This window comes from Brugia malayi, assembly GCF_000002995.4.
Source record: "Brugia malayi strain FR3 genome assembly, contig: Bm_v4_ChrX_scaffold_001, whole genome shotgun sequence".
Lineage (NCBI taxonomy): Eukaryota > Metazoa > Nematoda > Chromadorea > Rhabditida > Onchocercidae > Brugia > Brugia malayi.
This window is the reverse complement of record NW_025062479.1, coordinates 10,082,774-10,103,534: the sequence shown is the minus strand read 5'-3', so window position 1 is coordinate 10,103,534 and position 20,761 is coordinate 10,082,774. Positions and strand designations below refer to the sequence as shown.

General features: G+C 28.2%; 2 protein-coding genes and 1 further gene across 8 annotated transcripts; 2 read left to right on the top strand and 1 right to left on the bottom strand.

The window, feature by feature from the left end:
• Positions 1-475: 475 nt before the first annotated feature.
• Positions 476-5,148, top strand: Bm3756 (geranylgeranyl pyrophosphate synthetase, putative; the record flags this gene model as incomplete). Of its 2 annotated transcripts, XM_043074320.1 has the most annotated exons (15): positions 476-532; positions 858-965; positions 1,123-1,314; positions 1,464-1,566; positions 1,911-2,097; positions 2,489-2,647; positions 2,744-2,900; positions 3,109-3,198; positions 3,435-3,640; positions 3,790-3,953; positions 4,150-4,251; positions 4,346-4,454; positions 4,561-4,694; positions 4,817-4,895; positions 4,989-5,148. In XM_043074320.1, the coding sequence occupies 15 exons, from the start codon at positions 476-478 to the stop codon at positions 5,146-5,148; spliced, it is 2,007 nt and encodes a 668-aa protein (XP_042930254.1). The 2 variants fall into 2 exon arrangements, with proteins under 2 accessions (XP_042930254.1, XP_042930255.1); XM_043074321.1 differs by lacking the exon at positions 3,109-3,198.
• A 336-nt stretch (positions 5,149-5,484) lies between these two features.
• On the bottom strand, positions 5,485-20,005 carry Bma-slo-1 (calcium-activated potassium channel slo-1, putative; the record flags this gene model as incomplete). Of its 5 annotated transcripts, none has more annotated exons than XM_043074315.1 (26): positions 5,485-5,547; positions 5,680-5,841; positions 5,915-6,109; positions 6,237-6,367; positions 6,534-6,663; positions 7,073-7,228; positions 7,698-7,922; positions 8,181-8,331; positions 8,656-8,722; positions 9,084-9,134; positions 9,370-9,446; positions 9,532-9,690; positions 11,575-11,687; positions 12,317-12,472; positions 12,590-12,742; positions 12,856-12,961; positions 13,141-13,251; positions 13,632-13,723; positions 13,811-13,884; positions 14,381-14,477; positions 14,659-14,810; positions 14,945-15,056; positions 15,286-15,388; positions 17,721-17,926; positions 18,264-18,372; positions 19,842-20,005. In XM_043074315.1, the coding sequence occupies 26 exons, from the start codon at positions 20,003-20,005 to the stop codon at positions 5,485-5,487; spliced, it is 3,315 nt and encodes a 1,104-aa protein (XP_042930249.1). The 5 variants fall into 5 exon arrangements, with proteins under 5 accessions (XP_042930249.1, XP_042930250.1, XP_042930251.1 ...); XM_043074316.1 differs by lacking the exon at positions 11,575-11,687 and adding an exon at positions 10,937-11,049; XM_043074317.1 differs by lacking the exon at positions 19,842-20,005 and having other exon boundaries at positions 18,264-18,350.
• Positions 20,006-20,489: 484 nt separating this feature from the next.
• Bm15589 lies at positions 20,490-20,534 on the top strand. The gene has a single exon (XR_006227974.1). The product of XR_006227974.1 is annotated as a pre-microRNA Bm15589 (primary transcript).
• The last annotated feature ends 227 nt before the right edge of the window (positions 20,535-20,761 follow it).

Genomic DNA, 20,761 nt, shown 5'->3' with positions numbered 1-20,761 from the left:
CTGATTTTTGGCTTAAATAAATAATTAGTAATGAGAGTAAGAAAGACAGCATATATGAGGGAATAAAAAAACCGAAAGATAACCTTATTTTAGAGAGATGCAGTAATACATTATTGAAAAAGTGTGGAAATTTGATAGATAACAGGCGTCAATATAACCATTGCGATACAATATATCGTCCCTCGCCACATATCTCTCTCATCTTCTGACGGGTTTGTGTTTGGATTGCGACAAGTTCCACATTAACTCAGCTGTACGTAGTTGGATTCGTGGAGTTTCGGGGTTTTGAGGACACTTTCTAGAGATTTATGGTATGTAATGGATAACAGGATTGACAGAGGAACACAGGTTATGATGTTATTCTTAGATTGTTGAATAATGTCACTTTCTAGCTCTTTGGATAGTGTTTTTTGGTGGTTACATAAATAAAACACATTACTTTTGTTTTGTTTTTTTTTCTGAATTTCAGAGAGATATGGATATTTTGAGAGCAGAAATTGAACGTAAACGAAAGCAGTTTGAAGGAATTCAGGTATCATTACTTATTTATTTGCTGGTGAAAGTTTTTGGCTTTCAATAAGATGAAATGTTAAGTGTGTCGTTTTTCTTTTTCTTTCTTTTTTTCCTTTGTTTCTTTAAAGAATGATTAATGCCAGTGACAATATCTGCCAAAATATGTTATTTTAAAATGTTGTACGCCAAGATTTTATTGATATGAAGGCAAATAAGTCGAAAACGGGTGATACTCTAAATATATAATATTTGTGTATATTTATGTACTTACATGTATTTATTTGCTTGTTTATTTATTTATTTCATATGTTGCGTTGTAAGTAAATTGCTATAGTTTTCTGTAGGCGCCAAATAAGAAGTATTTGAAACGCAGCCAATTGCTCCAGAAAGGAGAAGAGAAGAACCGAGAGTATCACCAAGCGAAACCACTAGCACCGACTCCTGTTACTGCTGTAAGTTCACGTTGTCTGTCTGCCTCCTAAGATCTATGAATTATATGTGATCTTTCCCGACACGAAGCGTAATATTGTAAATTAAACCTTAAATTTATGGGCTAGATTTGTACAGTTAATTTTTTGCCGATCCCGACTTTAATATACTTCCCGATAGGCGAAAAGTGGAGGCTTGGCACGGATCGAGAATCAGACAAAAGAAATGTTTACTGAACCGGGATTAGACTGTGTTGATTTGCCACGAGTTGACGTCATCAAAAGATTAAGAAGTCGGAGTCAACCAATTACGCTGTTTGGTGAGACAGAACAAGAATCTCGAGCTCGGCTTCGTAAACTTGAAATTGAGCAAGTTAGTGTTTGGTTTTTATTGCGTATTTGTCTGCTATCATCATTTATTTAGTGTGGTTTGCTTCTTGTTTGCACAGGTTACATGACGTCATTTAAATTCACGTAAAGTTTAGTTATGCTTTATCAGCTTATTTGTTGTTTTTGTTTCAGCCTGATATGAAAGAAGGATGGAAAAATGATTTTCAGTCGGCTATGAAAGAGGTTGACCATGAACTGATTGAAGAAGTTATTAAGGGAGAGCAGTACAATGCTGGTTAGTGATTTGTGTTATGTTTCATGTATGGATCAAATCTTTAGATTAGAGATTTTTTGTTCTGAATTAAAAATTGTTAGTTTTCTTCGAATGCCATGTAAACTGAAAAAACTGTATAGAATGAAGTTTGTTTCTTTAAAGTTTATCTGGTTATTGATAGATACTTATTATCCACCAAACTAGTGTATTTAAGGCATTCTGGATCTGGATATATATGCAGTTTATTTACTTCGTGCTTGCATATTCATATATTAAGTGTATGCCTTGCTTACCTCAGATCACACAATTTAAGACATCGTCTTTGTTCAACTGCTGTTCGAATTACAACTATATAGAGCTTCCAGGTAAACACGATGTTGCTATGCCAAATTCCGCAGGCGATAATAATTGGGAAAGGATAGAAGCTAATGCTGAGTTATTGGGTGAAGGCGATAATCCTAATAGAGACTGTGATGTTATTCGTGAATTCTTCTCTTACATATTAACTCGCTGGGGTAAAGCATTGAATGCTCGCGATGAAGTTGAAAAAAGGCATACCATTTTTTCTTCTTTTTTAACTATAGGATTTTACGGAAAGTTAGCTTTTTGATGAGATGTCATACTTATACTTGTTAGTTCTGCTGATTATCACTTAACGAAGAACAGCATGGTTTGTTTGTTTTCTTGGTTTGAGATATTAAGCCTAGTTGCTATTTCAGTATTTTCAGCTAGAGGAAACGAATGTTTTTGAATCGTCTACTTTAGTTGAATTTGGAAAGAGTCACCATAAAAAACTGAAAATTTATTTAAATCGTACTAGTAGTTAGAGTTGCAAATTCATATGTCTTTTAGATTTACGACTAACCGGTTGTTGAGTTTGTATTATTTTCTATTTATTTTCCAAACTTTAGGTATCAGAAAAAAATCAAGTTTGTTATTCCAGATCAGCAGAAGGTAAATTAGCAGCAACGATGCATAAACAAACAATGGAACATCTTCGTCCATTAATGAAAAATCTGGAGAAACACAATGTAAATGCTGACATCCGAGAACATTTGATCAAAATTTGTCGTCTCATCATAATTGATCGTGATTACATCCGGTTTGTTTGCTAAATATGTGGGTAGTAAATGAACAGGATTTTAGCTTTCTTCAGGTCTTCATATTAAAATCCGTATTTTCATTTATTGTGTTGCAGGGCAAATAATGCTTACATGGAAATGGCAATAGGTAATGCTCCATGGCCTGTAGGTGTGACAAGGTCTGGTTTACATCAGCGGCCTGGCTCAGCGAAAGCCTACGTTTCAAATATTGCCCATGTACTTAATGATGAAACACAACGGAAATACATACAGGTTAATATAGGATGATTTAATTAAGGTGCTAAGCATAATTCTATTGTCCAATTCAATATGGTGTACTTTCTACGTACTGAAAAACAAAAATTATAAATAAAATAAGGCATAAATTCTCTGTACCAGAATGTTAGGTAGAACGATCAATGAAACACCTTTTTATTATTCAATATCTGCTAACTTCGAAAACTTGGCATGCGCATTTCAGGCCTTCAAAAGAATAATGACTCGATGTCAAAAGTATTTCCCAACAGACCCTAGCAAATGTGTGGAATATGTTCGAGAAATTGAAACAGCAGTAACATATTGATCTAGCATGTTATACCTGTCGGGTTTAACTGTATAGTGTAAATAAAAATTCATAATGCAAACGCATTTGTTAATTTTATACCGAGCAGCGATTATTGGATATCTTTACCATTTGTGACCAAATGACACTAAATCAGTTATTCATTTACTTTCGAAGTTCGGGGCTTTTTCTTTTGCATTCTCATTTTTCTTTATGTCAGGAAGGTAACATCTTATGGTTTCTAGTTGTTTTCTACACAGCTCTCGTTTTTGTGCGAGATGGCAGATGACGTAGCGCAATTACTTGCACCATATCAGTACATATTGAAGTTACCGGGTAAGCAGTTGAGAAGCCAATTAGCAAAAGCATTTAATTTTTGGTTGCAAGTCGACGTGGAGGTGCTGGATTCAATCATGACTGTGGTCGAAATGCTTCACAATGCGTCACTGATGTAAGCTGAATGTGTTACTTGGTTATGGAAAGTTAATGACTCCAATTGCTTGAAATCTCCAGAGCTACCTCAGGATTCACCAATCCCTATTTGTCGAAATAGTTAGGTGTTTTATCTCTACAACCTAAAAAGACTCCATTAGAATTCAGGATTGATGATATCGAGGACAGTTCGCTTCTAAGACGAGGATTGCCGGTAACACATAGCATATATGGAATTGCCCGTACGATCAACACAGCGAACTATGTATATTTCGCAGCCCTGTCTAGGTGTATATTGTTGGGCAAATTTGAAGCTGTGGAAATTTTTACTGGTTCCTATAAATTTTATTTTTTTGTCCTTTTTAATTTTTCTATAACTCATTGTTGCAGCTTTAGAACAGAACTAGGATTTAAATTTCGAAAATATAAAGAGAATTCGATTTTTTGAAACAGTTCCATTCTTCATTTTACAAAGAAGGAAGAATGTGTTCAAAAGATTAACTGTTTGCTTCAATCTGTAAAATTTAGAACAGTTATTGGAACTGCATCGTGGACAGGGAAAAGAATTGTATTGGCGGGATATAGTCCAGTGTCCAACTGAGGAGGAGTACGAGCAAATGGCGATGCAAAGTATGTATTACAAATGAGTAGTTGTCAGTTAGGAAATAGCAATTTTACAACATTCGATTTGAATTTCTTTAATTCTTCTTTATTAATTCTTCAGAAACGGGTGGTTTGTTTGCGCTAACAGTACAGTTAATGGAATTATTTGGAAAAAAACAGTACGATTTTAAATCGTTGATAAAAAATTTAGCCATTTATTTTCAGATCAGGTAATTGCTTCGAATTCAATGTTTTGTACGTATATACTGTTCTTTTTTTTCCATTCTGTTTAATTGCTTAAATATATATATGATTGCATCAATTACATGATTACAGAGATGATTACATCAATCTCTGTTCTCGTACTTATGCAGAACAGAAAACATTTGCTGAGGATCTCACCGAAGGGAAGTTCTCTTTCCCTATTATAGTTGCAGTTGACAAAAAATACAACGACGATGAAATTATTAGTAAGCATCTTAGTTGGAATCATAAGAATTTTCCTGATATGAATTTAACATCCTGATTGTTTGTAGGATGTGCCAGCTATATTGGTACTTTTTTTGGTATTAATTTGTAAGCAGTCTTTCAGATATATTACGTCAAAGGCCCAAAGATGTGGAAGTTAAGAAGTACTGCATACGAATTATAGAAGAACGAGGAGCCTTTGGGTAAATATTGTCCTATGTTAAGAGATTTACTCTTGCATTTACGTCTTTCTGAGTTTTCCTTCTATCCAGTAATTTCTAGAATATCGTTTCTAGATACACCTTGAAGCGTTTACAAGAGTTACACGATCTACTGATTTCGCATATCGATATGCTAGGTGGAAACAAAGAACTGAAAATTTTGATCGAAACGTTGCATGAAGATATTCAACCAATGCGTAAGGTTGGTAATATGAAAATGAGCAATGGTAAATAGTGATGGAGAGAAAGTTTTTTCTTCTAACATATTTCAGTTAAATATTTTGTCATTCAACAATTGTTATGTTGTAAATTTGTATATATTTTTATTGCATTGCAAATTTTATCTGTGTAATATATATATTTATGATTTCTCATGTTAACCACAGGCACAAAATCAGCGTAGAAAATTGGCTTGTTGTTTGTATGATAGATGTCTGTTAGAAGTGCTGAGCCTCACGTCACATTTTATTTTATAGTGCGGGGGACATTCTTTTCTGATTGGCTGTTACAGGTAGTATAATTTTGAGCTACATCTTCAAATGAAACAACAAAAACAGGTAAGCACAATAGGTCATAAGAAGTTTTTCCTTGGTTCGTATTCCAAACCCGGATCAAATTGTTCCAATACATAAACCTGAAGAATAACATTATGTGTCAAATATCATACTACTCTTAATATAATCTTGATCAAAATTTTAGTGGTGCAATATAAAGAAAGAATGGTGAATGGAATCAAAAAGTTTATGTAGAAGCAAAAATTACATACATAATCGCTTAATAACAATCGCAATTCAGCTGGTGGATTTGTTATGACATAACGTTTGTTAGAATCAACTGCTGCTTGGTCGTGTAACCGGTACAGTCCGATGCAAAGTTGTCCGTGTTTTTTCAGTGCAGTGCTAAACATTTGACCGTAGGAGCTACCCGTCTGAAATTATCTTTCTTTCTTCTTTACATTTATAAGGGAAATTCAAATTAATGAGAAGAAAAAGGCGGGTTACGGTAATTCCTTCGAATGGTCGATCCTGTAGGGCCAGTTGTGAGATCCTACATCGATCCCGATTATTCAGTGTCTCCGGTGTACTATATCCACCTCGTAATCCTGCACCCTCTGCTAATATCAACTCCATTTCTGGCGTAGCGCCACCTGTTACCAGTGTTCGAATCAATGTCAAAGCAGAATCGTTAAAATAAGTCTGCAATATTAGCATCATACTTCCGGTCAACATTTAAGCTTTGTTTCTTGCAGAATTTTCTCTTACAGCAAACTTTGCTTCATTACTACTAGTATTACTTTTTTTTTGCTACTATGAAAAGACTTACAGTACTCATTAGAGAATCCAAGACAGATATTGCAAAAGCAGTGCCACAGGCAAAAGGTTGAGTGAGGTAGAGCTCGGTGTCCGGATCATCATCATCATCCTGATCCAGGAACTGTACGTTGGAGTCGTTAACTTCAATGAGACACATTAAATTAGTAACAAAAACAAAAAATTATTAACTGATTTCTAGGAAAATTTTAGAATTCATCTAGAATTTTATGGCGGAAAAATATTTCGTTGTACTTGTTAGAGTTAGTGGTCACAAATGTTTTAATTATGTTTTAAGGCAAAATTTTACCGAGCTCAGTAATCATTGGTACATTGGTACCAAATCGTGCGCCTTTCTTTTGTAACGATAGCGGACTACCAAGCGGTGACACGGTTCCACCAGTTTGCCGTAACGGATAAAAGCCAAGGGTATCATCAAACTGAAAATAAAATGATATGTTTCTATGTTTTGAAATTAAAGAAAAAAATAAGATCATATCAGAAGGAAATCTGAATGAAAAGTAGATAATAGTTTATACTGCCAAATACTATCTATAAAAGAAAAAAAGATGACTTAATCAACTTTAAAAATCATATTTATAAGTAGTCGGAGTGATAATTTAAGATCAAAGATGAAATAGTTGAACCTAATACAGTATGAAAATCTTGGCAAGTGTAAATTAAGGGATCATAGTAGATGAAATATTTGGGTTAATTAACATAAAGACTAAAGTAAATGTTTAAATATGTTTCCCTTGAAGCATTTGTGCTTAACTTTGCCTATATATCTTGAAATTTATGAATAGTTAAGAATGCTGATAATGATAAGATAATGATGAAAATATAAACCTGCATAGCTTTAATATTCAGTGATGCTAAAATGGCTTCCTTATCGGCTAATGTTGGATCTTCATTTGGATTCGGTATACGAGCTGATACAATGACACACATGTCGCATAAATTTATATTTACTGCTCGTAAATCTGCTCGTGATAATGGTGATCCCTGAAATAATAAAAAATAATAACAATTGTAATATGCTAAACTATAAGAATTTCGAATACAATGCTATCATTCTTAAATTTTTATGAGATTTTATAATTTTTTCTGCTGAATATTTCAATGAAATGCGGCTTTCATTAAAAGTGAAATGGTAGAATTTAAATGGGAAATAAAGTAGTTAAATGTAATAGTAATTTAATTATATCTCTTTAATCATCTTACACTAAAATATATAATTCTTGCGTTTAGAGATGTAATGCATAAATAGAATAAGTAGAATAGTTATTAGATATCTAACTAGGATTTAACAATGTATTCCAGTAAATTCTATAGTCTTCAATACCCTCCCTATTTTCTTTATCTTTTTTTTTCATTATTATCATAGAATAGATAAAAATACTTTTATCAAAATAGAAATTGATATGATAATATATCTTCATTTTAAGGGGATAAATTAAAATGTAAAACATACATTCAAAATTGAAATTTTGGGTAAATTATATAAAGTTTTCCATTCTCTTTTCAAATACTCCACGTCCCCAACAATAACAACATGCTTAAGTTCATGATAATGAAAATTTGAGGCACGAAGAGGCATGACAAAATTGCGAAGACCAATTAAAGGTGAATTACGATCAGCGAATAAACAAACGACCACATGCCCATTTAGTACTGTCATCGCTGCTTGATGGCGATCCTTTAAAAAAAAAAAAGAAAAAAAAAAACGCATATACAATTCCAAAGTATTTATATGTATTCCTATATCTCCTAACTTCATCTCTTTCTTTTTATAGTTACAATTTTAAGATGAGAAATTTGAAACTTATTAAACAAAAAAAAAAGTGCAGAAGAATGATTTCTTTCATCGTTGGAATAGCTAAATTTTTCACTTCAATCTAATCATCACTTTATCAAACAATTATCAGGTATGTAATTTATAAGTAATTCCACACACCAAAACACATTCTTCAAGTGTTCTTGCCGGACACCAGTGGAACATTCCTGTACTATCGTATTTCATATCCTGTTGCTCAAATTCTTTACTAAAATCTATGGTTCGATTTTCTGGAGGTAAACTCAATGAATTCTTTTGCCCAAATGAACGCCTGCAACAATAGGCATTTATTGTTATTATCCACATTGCATTCGTAATTCAAGTTGAAATTATATTTAAAATGAAAAAAATCTAAAAAAGAATTATACGACAAATCAAATGTGATTAAATGTTTGAATTGATAAAATTATGCGATTATTTATCATAATGCCATTTATTATAATATAACCGCGTAAACCTATCTCATATTCAAATATTTTCCGGAATAAAATCATAACGCCAATCAATTTATTTCATTACTTTTATCTCTTGTTAGCCTTATATTTAAATATTTCAAGCAATTTTTTTTTCAAAAAATTTTATTTTCAGAACTAACCGTTCATCAAGCCTGCGCAATTGTACAGCTGTATCATTTGATGCATTTGACACTGGTGTTGCACGAGCTAAAAATATACTTATGAAAAAAAAAAAAAAAAAAAAAAAAGAAAGAAATATAAAAAAGAACTACAGAGCAAAGCAAATATGATTAAACGTTCGAACTGTAAAGAAACGAAAATGTTAGTTAGCAAATAAGCAAAGTATTTCTTACCACTAACATTACCCCAAGGTTTTTAGATAGCTCTTTTTCGTATCGTTGTGTGCGGCGTTTTATGCTTTCTTTGTAAGTAATTGAAAACGTATTCTTTTATTGCTGATTAATTTGCTATTAAATTTACTACTTAATATAGTCAAGCATTAACAAATCATTGGATCTCCCAGCAATTGTATGAGTTAATAATGTTGAAAATTATATTGAAAATTAACCAATTCGCTTGGATAACTGCACTTGTTTTGCCCCTTTTCGAAAAAGAGCTACTGAAAAATGCAAAATTTTGAAGTAGGAAACAATGAACTATAATCTATGAAATTGTTTGAAATATTTTTTTAGTAATATTTTCATATAGTATTTTATGAATAAACTATATATGAAATATTGCAAAATATTTATAACAATGAATGATATTGTAATAAATGATTGACATATTTTACAAATATATGAATAACTGAATAAATTTCAAAAAAATTTATATGCTACAGAAGAGGAACTTACAATTTCGACATTTGCATTTCTTGATAAGTGATATATCCATGATATCTTCATGACATTGTTTACACCAATAAAATGCTCTATAATTTTACATTATTTGAAAATACAAGCAAACTAAGCTAAATTGAGTAATAAATGAAAATTCTTAGCAACAGTTAAACATACCGTTTTACTTCATCAGCTGATTGAGCAATGAAGAATCCTTGTGTTTGTGGTTGAATTGTTGTCGTCGGTGCTGGATTAATTGCAATGTTACATTCCTTTTTCTCATCATCTTTGAGTTCAATTGCTAATAATAACAGACCCAAACGAGTGAAAAGCAAACTGAAAGAATATAAGAAGAAAACGAAATATTCCATTTATGGTTCATATATTTTACTAAACAAACTAATTGTTCATGTTACTTTCACTATTCTTTCTTTTTACTCCCCATTTCTTTCTTATTTTTTTTTTTTTCTTTTTAAATTTAACCACAGCAAAATGAATCGTTCATAAAGGAAAATAATAAAAACACTTTTTCGTATTTGTCCGAAAAATTAGTGGTAAAAAAAAATCCGGAACCAAATTTTTCTGTAAAATTTTGTTCAAAGATAACATTTGTCAACAAATTCATCTAAAATTCTTACGCATATGGTAAGGAAAAAAAAACTTGTTGAACCCTATGATTTTCGAACATTCTTCTTATGCAATTACAAAATGATAAAAATATACTTATTAATATATTATTATTGGCAGCACTATTACTATTCATTATTATTATTATTATTATTATTATTATTATTATTATTATTATTAGTTTGTTATTAATATTATCTTTTTTATTAATATTATTATTTTTTCATCAACATTATTATTATCACCACTATTATTACTATTGTTATCATTCTTATTATTGTTGTTATTATTAACATTATTATTATTGTTATTGTTATTATTACTATTATCATTAATATTACAATAATTATTATTGTAATTATTACTATTTTATTTTCCTTCGTATTATTATTATTACCATTATTATTATTATTATTATTGTTGTTATCATTATCATTATTATTGTCATCAATACTATTATTATTTATTATTATTATTACTACTATTACTATTATTATCATTGCTGTTATTATTATTAATTCATTACTGTTATTGGACAAAATCATCGTCCTCCATGACAAATGTATGATTATTACAAATTTAGTGATATATTTGGAATTTTGTGAATCGTAAATAATTTACTTATTTAAAGAAGAGGAAAATATGAAGTGAAATACTCTTGTATTCTTGTAATTAATATCATAAAATTTTTGTTTTTAGTGGAAATGTCGAAAATTTGACAACTTATTTGGAGGCTTAACAGTGTATTAACAACATTTCATGGATTTCTTCATAGTAGTTCAAATTTCATGGTTTAATTTTAAACTTCGGATTTCCGCTCAAATAAGTGTAAAGTCATTTCTTCGTTATAATAGTGTGGTTGTTAATGGAATAATCACTGTATAATGTTAGTTTAGGAGTAAAAGTATGATCAAGCCGGCAAAAATATTAGCTTAAACGCATTCTCTGTGCTTACTCAGCTGCTTCCGGAAACGTCATCCCTACGAAACCGTGTGATAATGTATCTGTGTACATTTCCATGCCTGCACCACACAGGTACAAATTTAACCAGTCCGGAGTATTGCGGGACTGAAATTTATCAATCAATGGGTTCTCATTCATTAAAAAAAATTTTCCTCGTCACTGTAAAAGAAAAATTCTTTTGAGAGTTGTCCTTGACAATGTGAAGGTGAAATTTAAAATTTGGAGTTTCTTTTCGGATTTGATAATTGAACTTGAATCTGATAATCTTTCTTAGCAAAAGCAAAATGAATGTTTGTTGAAGTAGAAATCCGAAATTTCAATTTCACATTTCATCCTTCTAAGATGAGAAAGAAAGAAATACCGAATACACAAATATCACACAAAACATACGTGACGCAAATAAGTTGTTTGCACAATATACGGACGAATTTTTTAAAAACAATTAGACGCTAAAGTGTTGTTAAGCATATCATCACGCTTGCTATCATGTTTAACTCTTTTATACATCACCCAACATATAAATGATTTTCTGATTTTTAACCTAAAAACTCTCACTAACAAATAAGTTTAATTTTGAATGATAGAGTAAGAGTAAGAGTTAGACAATGGAAAGTTAAAGTAAAAACAAACTCAGCAGCCTCCGTGAAAGTCAGACCAACACATGAATGGGACAATGACTCGGTGTACATCTCCATACCAGCACCACGTAAATAATCATTTAGCCATGGTGGAGTATGTGGTGACTGAAATTATTTCCAATTCATGTTAAGCTTTTACTGAAAAAGCGGTAATTTATTAAAGAAGCATAAGTGATAGATGGATTAAAATTTCTCCGATAAACAGGTGTACCCACATGCTCAAAATGGAACGAAAATTTGGTTTAAATGAAAAGAAGGAAAATCAATCGCCAAACGCATGCAAAGAGCAACAAGCATTAAATGTATCGAGAAGTTCAGAAATGGTAAATTTAACATATGAAGGTGAAATCTTCTAAAAATTTTTTAGGCATTATATTTTGAAATTTAGAAACAATTAGTTGAAACAGCGATGAAAACACAATAAGAAAACAGTTTTAAGATTACTACGCGTAATGTTTCAAGTGTTAAAATTTGAGTGATGGAGTATTTTAGGAAAGCTTCAAGCAAGTCAAAACAGTGTTGTGAAGGAAACAACAAAGACTAGAAGGTTGAAAGCTTCTGAATGGAACGGATTTCGTTTCACGTCTGCTAATTGATTTCGTTGCTTAATTTGATCGCGTATAGACGGCTATATTATTATAAGATAAAAGAAAAAGTAAATTTTTTGACTAATAATAATTATTATTATTGTTTTTTTTTTCTCTCTCCTTTTTTGAATCACTAATAAAGTGAACCGTTTTGAAGGAACGCATCGCAAATAAATTAGCCATCATTGTTGAAAAGCCAGGTGCAAGACATGACTGAGCAATAAATCCAAGCTTAAGTTCAGCCAAACAAATAACATCATCACCACGACGCCAATCCCATGAAGGGATATTTAATAAATAAGCCTAAAAATAAAACTGAATGGATTAGATAAAACAACAAATTAGATAAGTTAAAAAGTAAAAATTAGATAAGATAAAAAGTAAAAAAAAAAGAAATAGTAATGAATAAATTATCAAAACCTTATTATGATATTGCATTAATTGTACAATGACACGTATATCGGAACTATAATTTTTAATGGAAATAACACGCATAATATTTGCAGCATCTTCCGCATCTGGATCACTGCTATATTTATTTGCAAGTACAAGACATGCATCTGCTTCATCAACCTAAGTAATAAATATTGATTTAAGTAATTTGCCTCATTATTATTTTTTTTTTTGTTGATTAATAAAGTAATTTTTACAATATTAGAAAATATAAAAAATTCAAGTAAATTTACTTTTACACGAGAAAGATCAATAGAATCCATAACTGTTCCACTGAAAAATTCAACTTTTGTAAAATGTCGCTTAAAAAGGCCTTCTAATTCAAGATCGGGTGGCACTCTGTAAAGCGGAAAAAAAATTATTTAATAATAAAACTTTCTCTAAAAGATAGTTTCACGATTTAACAAAAAAGAAAAAAAAAGTATTATAAAAATGATTAAAAATAAGATTATTATATGTATATATATATATATAAAGATTGTTATATATTTGTTATTGTTATATATAAAGATCAAAACCTGTGTAAGAATACTACTTCAACATCAACATCTTCGCGATCTTCGTGAAGGAAATCTTGCAGAAAATGACTAACTGATTCATAAGTTATATAACCGCAAACCACAATATGTCTGTAAATATATTATAAATTAATTTCGTCTTTCTTAATTAAATATTCTCCATGAATTAATTTTAGAAAAAAAAAAAAAGAATAAAAAATTAATGTAAAAATGTGCAAATGATTCATTATCTATAGCATCAGTATTGATTTTAAATCAAAAAATTATTATTGCTTTAAATCGCACTGAATAGATTGGATTATGTATAGTGTTTGTTTTAACATTATGTTACTTTTTTTTCTCTCAAATATTTCAACTTATTATTATTCAACATATAGGATTTATTTACTATATGTTTCCACAAACAATTATTTTAGCTATTCGAATTTCAAATAGAACGTTTATAATTTCAAAATAGCAAACAGGCATGTTAACAAGCATTGTTATCTGACTTTTTGCCATGCTCGCCCTTATATTCACCTCCGTATTTTTGTCTTGATCCAATTAAGTCAGCTATTTCCGGTATATAACTAGCAAACATTGCCTGAAAAATTAAATAAAATGTTTGTAATTTTATAATTTTCTGATTTTTTCAAAAGAAAAAAGAAAAAAATTCAAATATGAAACGAACCAATCCACCAAGAATGAAGAATACCATAAATAGTCTTCCCAAAAATGTTGTACAGTAAATATCACCGTAACCAACTAAAACATTTAATCATATCATATAATATCATTTCTAACATTAGCATAGATTTATGCTATCTTTCATTTTGATCTAACAATTTTATTTTAAGCAAATCAATTGCAATCATATTTGGTTGATTATCAGAATGCATTTGATGACTAGCATACTTCTCTTTTTTTTCAAAAAAAAAAAGAATCATTGAAGGTTTCGTTTCTTTGCATGATACTAGTAAAAGATATTTTACACGAAATAATTACGCAATCTTGAATAATTTTAATTTTAACAGAATTATCATAAACTTCAGATTTAATCTTTCATTAGTTTATGACAAAATGAAGGAAATCGTGTATAACTTATTACTTTCTCTTTCATTCAACAAGTCAATCAAGTGATATAATAATCAGCTATGTTAAATGCAATGTTATTTTTCAAAATTGGCTTTATTATTATTTGTTTCATTGACAAAGATTTTCAAATTAATAGCTAAGAATTAAAATTGAAAAAAATTCAAACCAGTAGACATTGTGACCAACAAGAAATAAACACAATCCCAATAAGTTATACGATGTGTATTAGCAAAATTTTTGAAGGGATCACCACTGTTTTCAAGCTGAATCATATATATGAAAGTATGTTATAATAATTGAATTTATTTTAAACTGCAAAAAAGAAAAAAAAATCATCATATTTTGTTAATTAGCAATAAATTCGAATCGAATTATCAATAGTGTAAAAGAGTTTTGAATATGAATTAAGCTTTAAATGTTTTTCAAAAGTAATAATTTGCTTACTACATGAACAAATCCAGCTCCTGTTAAACAAACAGATATAAAAATTGAAAGAAGTTGAGTGAGACGTATTGATGATGATGTTTTTAATACATTCAGGTATTGTAAAATATCTGGTACAGTCATTAATCGTAGTGCACGCAAAAAACGTAAACCTAAAATGTATTTTCAATTAAAAGAGAAAAAATAAAAAAAAGCCAACCGAAAATTATGAACTCCGATTTAATTCATATTAGACTTTATTATCTCTTTCAGTTTTTTTTTTCAAATTTAGTAGAAAAAATTTTACCTAGCCAATTTCTTTCCAAATATATAGCAACAAAGCTAGGTGGTATTGTGAAATAATCAATGAAACTATAAACTTCCAATAAAAACCATACTTTGTCGGAAGCAGCAATAAACTATAAAAAAAAACCATAATATTAAACTTAAAAATGATATACATTTATAATTTGTAATAAAAGTTTGTTTTGTTCTAATTGGCACAATTAATCAACCTAATTACATATTGTCTTTTGTTATATCATCCTGCTTCAAATCATGCAAAATTAATTCCAGTCGAACAGAAAAATAAAATAAAATAAATAGAATAAATGATAAGATAGAAAAGAAATATAAAGAGAAACAAACTCTTATAAAAAAATAAATGAGAAAGAAAATATTGAAGCCGAGATCGATCTGTTGTGATGGACTGTCGGACCATGATACGCATGTTTCTACTTGGAAATTTGGACTGAAATTTTGATGTATTTATTGAAATTTAGATAACAATAGCAGTAAATAATAATAAGGCTAGTAGTAGTAATAATAATAATACCTAAATTCATCATTTAAATATAATAAAAAAGCACAACAGAAGTTTCCATCATTACCTATTCGTTTGATAAATGAAATGATATATTTTAAAATATTAAATTTCAAAATCTCGTAAATCTAAAATTTTTATGCTATTCACGATTATTCGGGCAAAGACAAATATGGTAGGAAGCAAAGTAAGTGATTCGTCAAAAGGAGTTTAAAAATTTATGCTTTAAAAAAATGCAGAACTTTTTAATTCATCAATGAAAATTGTGAAATCTATCAAATAAATGCACTCGTTCGATGTAATATACTTAATTAAAAAATATATACAGTGAAAAGAGAAAGATATTAGTTAATAAATGCTAAATTTTGACAGATTTTTTTACAAACAAAAATTCGGTAAAATCAAAAATTCATTAATATTTAACTAATTATAGGTGAAAAAAGAAAAAAAAAAACGATTAGTTGGTTAAATTATAACTTTTCGTTTTCATTCATTATACAGTTATAAACTTCATATTCTATTGTTAAAATGTTAGCAAAAAATGATCAAAAATAGTTACAAAATTTGAAATTAAATTTAAACATAAATTTGTGTGGTGCTTATTTTGTAAATCAATAACAAATATTTTAAATATTGAAATGATATTAATAAAATCTCTTCATTTCGCTTCTTTTTCCCTAAAATTTGATAGCATATTTTAAAAGAAATTTTTGTAAATATATATATATATGTATATATTTTTAAAAATTACATCGATAATTGAAATATTTTAAAAGTTCAAAAAATTATTTCTATAATATAATTTTGTCTTTTTTCTTGTAAATTCATTCATAACGAATTTATCATATTCAATCTTAATGATATAATAAATCATTGTGATTGAAAGATTTATGCTTTAAAAAAAAATTAAATTGAAAAATGTATTGCGTATAGTTTCATTATGTTTAACACAAATTGTATCGTTTAATTTTTCTCATTTCATCAATGTCTTTTTTTTTTTTTTTACTTTAAAAATAAATAAACGAGCTAAAACTATTAAAAGTATTCAACGAGTCCTTTTTTATTTATTTCTCCTTTTGTCCTTAAATATAAGAAAGAAAGAAAAAGACATTTCTTTTTGCAAAATTGAATGAAAATTTCTTTTTTCATGGTATTATGCTAAGAAAACAATTAAATTGCTTTAAAATCTTTCATTTGATGTATGTTTGTTTATATATATTCTCTCCTCTCCCTTTCTCTTTTATTTTTATTTAACTTAAAATAAATGGAATGAAATGATTATTATATAAATAATGTTTAGTAATTTGTTGTTTATCATTAATAATGAATGAATTTTTAAAAAAAACAAAACGTAAATAAAAATATATTAAATATACTTAAAATAAAAAAAAATACAGGACAAAAACTTTCGATGAATTATGTATTGATTTTGATAAAACTTTAATCTTATCTTTATATTTTGTACTTATATTTATATTGTACATTAACAAAATGTAATTTTCATTTTGCCTTAAGAATAAGAATTTCTTCAGTTAAGTGAAAAAAAAAAGGGAAAAAATAAAAAATTTTGATAATACATTAAGCCTAAAAATCAATATATAGAAAAAGGACACAAATCAAAATAACTTAAATATGGTAGCAATTATAAGTGAATGAATGGTAGTGTTATGCAATAATAGCAATTGGAACAAGAAGAATTCATACTTCCTATGAAAAATTCAATAGAACATATTCAATTTCACAAATTCTTATTATTTCCAAGTAATTTGTGATTCAAAAAAGAAAAAAAAAGGAGAAAAGAAAAAATGAACGAAAAGAAATAAGCAAAATGAAATAAAATGATGAATAATAATAACTAAATTGTGTAGAATAACTAAAAGAATTTTTATTTTTTTGTTCTAAGCTTTTGCTACAATTTTATTATAGATTCATTCTTTTTAAATATATATAAGTATCGAATAAATGTATCGTTTTAAAAAATATTAAAGTTTTATTGATTTTTTTTTTTTCGTTTTTTATCTATTTATTTTTTTAATAATAATAGTGTGATAGATGTTAAATTATGCTAATTAGAAGCATTCTAAAAATGATTGTAATAAAGAAGAAAAATTTCTTAATTTATTAATGATTCATTTTCATAAATTTTATTATCAGGAAATATAAATATGTATTTGGCTCAGAATTTCTTTGTTTTTTGTAAATGCAACTTATAATTTATCTTTTCAAATAATATTTTAATTATAGAACGAAAATTTCTTACTGTGAGGCATCATAAAAGTAGATGATAAGAGAACCAATAGATAGAACAAATACTAATACGACCAAAATTCTCCCTGTCATACTTTGTCCTGATATTAATTCACCAGCCCAATCTTTTGCTTCTGTCATCCAACCAATTTGCACTTCTTCCTGTTTAATTGCTATACCATCTAAATCACCTTTCAATAATTCATGTTTTCCTTCATCCTATAATGATTATATGATAAGTTAATTATAATAGCAATAAGAGGAAAAATTGAAAAAAATTTTTTTCTTAACAATTTATGATAAATTTATACTAATATTTTACAGCAAATTAATAATTTCATTTATTTTAAATATCAAATTCTAACTTGCTAACATATTTTATACCTAACATTTTCATTTTTTATTAAATTATGCAATCATTAAATGATTGAAAGAAGTCAATAAAATAAAAAATAACAATTAATAACAACATAAATATGTTATTATGAATAAATTTAAGGAAAAAAAGTGAACAAGAAAGAAAAAAGAATGAAAGAAGAAAAATTTTTAAATTTACCTGGTCAAATACAGCATCAGTTTCTTCTCGTTCTCGCCGTTGACAAAAAATATGCGCTATAATTCTCCAAATAACAACTAGTAACATTGATACACAAAATGTTACTATGCTAAAAAGTATACAAAGCATATTGTGAAAGAAATATATATTATTATGTGAAACATTACTTCCTTCTTTTTTGAATCAGTTATAAGTAATTCAAAAAAAAAAGAAAAAAAGTTAAGTAAAAATTTTTCACTTTTTTTCGTAACAAATTGATGCGTTTAATAAACGTGCAAGAAAAAAAAAGAAATTAATGAAGCAAATTTTAGGTATCATTGTTTAATTAAAGCATTAGAATTTTTATGATAATTTAAATTAAACTAATTACTAACTATTACTGCCGTATAGCTTGCTAAATTACTTGTGCAAAACAAATTTTGCATGCTTTAAGTTTTTTTACTAATTTCTTTTAAAGTACTTTTAAAAAATATGCAAAAAGTTTTAATAATGATAAGATTTTTCATTATGAAAGTAAAATATATTAAAAGTTAGGATTAGATTAAAATTTAGCAATAAGAAATTTATCATATTCATTATGAATTCATTTTTATGCAAAATAATGAATTCTTAATATATTTATAACACATCATAGAGTTTACAATTTATTTTCAAAATAAAAAAATAAAAATTTTGGGTTGTAAATACCATAATTTTTTTTTAAAAAACAATGAAAATAAACTGACTTTTGAATAAACTAACTTTTACCTACTGTATTCATAATGTAAAATATGCTGCCAAATGAACACAAAAAATAATCATAGTGATAGATAATTTAATTTGTATCTAATGTTTTCAATGAAGGAATTATGATTAAGAAAAACGAAATCTATTGTGATCGATAGTAAATTAAACAAATTAATGAAGAAAGAAAAAATTAGATAAGTGAGAAATGAATTATTATTTTTGTGAACGACAATGATGTTCTGCCGATATCATCTTGTTATCATCTTAATTGCTAATGATAGAATTGCTTTACATTTATGGCATTACACACTAAAGTTATTACCTGTAAACATGCATACTACTCTTTATTTTTGCTTGTTTATTTAAACCTGCACATGGAATTTTAAACTTATCAAATTATCTTTTAAAAGAAAGATAAATAAAATCAGAACATTTCATGAAATGTAATAATTTTTCTGAAAAACTTTTATTGGAATTCATTTAATAATTCAATTTGAACAACACAGTTCTAGCGCTTATCATTCACTCATTTATTGCATAAAATCAAATGCTAAAAATCATATTATCAAAAAGCTATAATTAAATCATCGTTCCCATAATTCTTTACAGTTTTCTTTTTTCTCATTGCTTCTATTAAACAAAAAGTCATTAGAGTTTCAGATAATCCTAGTTACCAATAAAATTGATGATGACGATAATAAGAGATGATGAAATGACATTCAATAGATAATTCAACTTTCCAAATTTTTCAATCAATTTGCAAATTAATTTATTGTATAATTGCAAAAATCAAGAAAAAAATGCAGAAAAAGTTGGAAGATAAAAAAATGAAAGTGTAATAAATGAAATAACCTTGATAGTAGAAAGCACCAGTATTTTCGTTCATCAAGACACTTTCGTTCATCATCAGTCATTTCTTGAAAGGCACGAGACATATTACAATGCATTGGATAACCATAAGGAGCTGGCGGGAATCCTTTCGATCCACCAGATCCAGGATGGTATACATCGCTCATCCTTCGATGTATTTATCATTATTTGTCAATAATAATAATAATAATAATCAAAAAAGCAACACTGTAAACAAATAAACAAGATACAGGGCTTATATATACATATACTAGTGAATAAAAATACTGCTTGCCTCCTAAGTGCCGTTAGTAGCAGTCCTTATAGCTTTGAAGTTTAGGCAAAAGAAAGCTAAGCAAGCTTACACTTTATCAGTCTGTGCATACTAGCCTTGTCTATCTATCCTTCAAACTACCCATCCACCTAACTTACATCTAACAAAGCTACTACCATCATCCGAACCAATTGCTATTCCGCCTTCCATTCCATTCAATATAACTTCTCAATCAATATAGCCAAGCTAGGCTTTTCCGATCCTCAAAACCATCCATTCATCATCATAATCCTGTTGTTTTTCGTTTTTAAGTCACATTTATTGTTTGCATACATCATCCCTCTATTCTCATATTTGTGCTTACTATATTTATCATATAAATCTGTGTCCATTACTGTAAACCAGTAATGGACACAGATTTAAAATTTCTGTAAACCAGAAATTATCTGGTAACTACTACTGTTTGTTAGTAACAATAATGTCATTAAATGTTTCATAGATATGTTTATCAGAAATATTTTTAAATCATCTTGACTTTAGAATGGTAGTCATTGAAGCTCGATTAATTAAATTGGAATATAAGTGTTGAATTATCCAAGTAATATACTATTTACTAGTCATGCTCCTTTATTCATTCAACTGAAAATAA